This window comes from Camellia sinensis, chromosome 4 (assembly GCF_055761805.1).
Source record: "Camellia sinensis isolate YWXY chromosome 4, ASM5576180v1, whole genome shotgun sequence".
Classification (NCBI taxonomy): Eukaryota; Viridiplantae; Streptophyta; class Magnoliopsida; order Ericales; family Theaceae; genus Camellia; species Camellia sinensis.
In genome coordinates this window covers 150,904,639-150,907,681 of record NC_138964.1, presented here as the reverse complement: position 1 = coordinate 150,907,681, position 3,043 = coordinate 150,904,639, and the positions used below count along the sequence as shown (strand labels likewise).

Below are 3,043 nucleotides of genomic sequence, written 5' to 3'. Positions count from 1 at the left end.
GAGGGTAAAATTGTAATTTCACCGTTGGCTAAAAACCAACTTTCCAAATGAAAAAAAGACAAAAAAATCAACTTTTAACTTTTACTACAAACCAAAAAAAGTAATTTTTAGCCAACTCCTCAAAATAGCCCTATGTGATTGATTTGAGACACTATTCGGAGACGTGTTAGGTTTTACTCACCTGTTTGGCTACAATTACTACCAAACCCAACCCCTAAATTCAAAGAATCTATTCCCATTGTAGATTCAATAGGTGTGCCCCCAAGTACTAGGTGTCCCCACTGGGCAGTGCCACTAATGATTGATTTGATTGTGGTCATTAACAAGCTCAAATAAGGGCATTTTGGGAAATCACTAAAATTTAAACCCTCTATATGAAGACCCATCATCACTGAGTTCTCTGCACTCCATGTTCATCACAGCACACAGACACAAAGTTGAAAGCAGTGATGATTATGGCAACAATTCGTGTGTTTTTTGTGGTTGCAGTGCTTCTATTCTTCCTTGCACAGGTGTATACAAATTTGCTTTCAACTTTCTATTGTGTGTGTGTGTGTTTTTGTTTTGCTTTTAAGGAATTGGGCTGGCTTTGATTTTGTAATGTTTTGTTGTTTACATATACATGCAGGTGTCATCTGATTTCAACACTGAGGAAGAGATGCACTATATTGTCAAGGTATACATACATATATGATTTATGCTACATATATATTAACTTTGGGATTGTTGTTTATTCAAAATTAAAAAAAAAAAAAAATTTGTGATGTGATGATGACCTTATATAATGTGTGACTTTCAGGGTGAAGTTGTGAGAGGAACAAACAGGAGGCTCTTGCAAGAAATTGGTGGGCTCTTCATATGTTTTCTTTGTTTTACAATTTATTTCAAGCACTTTTTTTTTTTTTTTTTCGCGTTTATATGACCCCAAAAAAAATTTAGCAAAAAATATTTTTAAAAGATAGAAATTATTTTGCTGAACTGATGAGATCGATTAGAATCATACTAATGCCACCGACATCATCGGAACTACCATCACTATTACTAGGTGACTCAAATATTAAGCTATTTAGATGGACTTAAGTTTTACTACTTTTTGGATTATGAATTTAAGTAAAAATTTTAAAAGATAAAATGTAGAGGATTTGACTTCTTTTAAGTTGTCATATCAAGTTGAGAGTATTTAGGTTTAATAGGTCTATTTTAAAATCGATTTCGGTGATTTAAACTGTTTATTTTGTTAAATTTATTGGGTAGAATATTTATGTAAAAATTAAGTTGATTGAATATCGACAATTATATGTTTAATCATATTTATTTTTTTAAAAATAGATGATAAATATAATTTTAAGAATAACTATTTATGTTGAGATGTAAACATAAGAGAAACATAACTCAAATATAGAATACATTTTATGTTTTTATTTTTAAATCCCTATCCTAAACTACTCAAGGAAAATTTTAAAAATATATGCAAAGACTTCAATTGTTCAAATACTTAGCTAAAATTACAATTTGAGCTTGTGTTCATTACTATCGTTGTTGGCACCATATCCACTATTACCCTACCACCCGTATCAATTTCAAAAAATCTTAGCCAAAGTTTTTAGCCAGTTTGGTAACTTGCTTTTTAGATATTGAAAAGTTAATAGTAAAAAAAAATCAAAACATGATTTTTTATATAATTAAAAAATAAAAAATAGTAATTTTAAACATTTTTTTTTACCTCAGAAAAAAATCAATTTCTAAACAAGGTCTTAATTTTTCAAAGATCCAATAATAAGATCTTATTTTTAGTTTGAGAGTTCTCAAAAAAAAACTTAGGCAATTGATCGCACCCTTTTACCAACAAGCGTAACCACCACCACCACCACCCCCACCCTATTACCTCTTTTCATTTTTAAAGTCATAACCGAATATTTAAAAAAATGATTTTAAGTAAATTTTTTGTTAAAAAAATATTTTTTGTCAAAACAATAGAATGCAAACTCCTATCTTGTTTTCTTAGTAATCTTTTGATAATTTCTTGACTAATAAATTTGAGCAATTAATTTTTTTTTGTTTTTTTGTTTTTTGTTTTTGGATTTTGTAGATTGTGGAGGGCTGTGCAAGCAGCGGTGTAGCCTACACTCAAGGCCAAATGTGTGCACAAGGGCATGTGGAACATGCTGTGTGAGATGCAAGTGTGTGCCACCAGGTACCTCTGGCAATAGAGAGATGTGTGGCAAGTGCTACACTGATATGACTACCCATGGCAACAAAACCAAGTGCCCTTAAAAGCCCAATGGCCCATGACCCATGACCCATCTTTCTCTCTTATCTTTTTACTCTTTTCCTTCTTTTTTTTCTTTCTTTATGTGATGCAATGCATGTGGTTGTTTGTCAGTCTCTGTTTGGAATATCTCTTATTTTTGTCTGTTGGATTTTGGGGTTAGAGGTGAGTTGGGTTTTGCATTGTATATATGAGTTTGTATGTGTGTATGCATGTATAAATGCATGGTACTAGTCTACTTTTAGTGTGGCCCCTTGTTCTTTTCTCATCACTTGTCTTCAAACATAAAGTTAGGCCCAGATTGTTTTGGGTACGGGAGGTGGATTGAGATTGGGATAGCTGTGGGTTCTATTTAATGTGCTGTTTGTTTATAGAGTTGAGGAAGGGACTGTTAAGCCGAAGGCCTTAGGATAAGCCTTGTAGATGGGATTCGGATGGGCCTCCAAGACTTGGTATTAGAAAAATAGTCTGGCGGACTAGAAATTTTTTATTTATATTTATTTTTTATTTTATTTTTTACATGTTGGGTATTTTTTTTTGAATATTAATGTTTAATTTTTTGTATTTTTTGTTAGTAAAAATCATTATTTTATTTATTTTTGAAAATTTTTTATTTTATTTTTATTTTTTAATTTTTTTTTACATGTTAGGTATTTTTTTTAAAAACATTAATGTTTAATGTTTTTGTATTTTGTATTTTTTTATATTTATTTTATATAAAAATAATTTAACAATTCTTACACTAACAACTATCATCAAAATAAACATAATTTT

At 30.2% G+C, this 3,043-nt stretch overlaps 1 protein-coding gene across 1 annotated transcript; it reads left to right on the top strand.

Annotated features, from left to right (window-relative positions):
• Positions 1-239: 239 nt before the first annotated feature.
• On the top strand, positions 240-2,513 carry LOC114290723 (snakin-2). Its single transcript, XM_028234689.2, has 4 exons — positions 240-512; positions 629-676; positions 800-845; positions 2,090-2,513. Exons 1-4 carry the CDS (start codon positions 450-452, stop codon positions 2,272-2,274), a joined length of 342 nt encoding a protein of 113 aa, XP_028090490.1. The 5' UTR covers positions 240-449; the 3' UTR covers positions 2,275-2,513.
• The last annotated feature ends 530 nt before the right edge of the window (positions 2,514-3,043 follow it).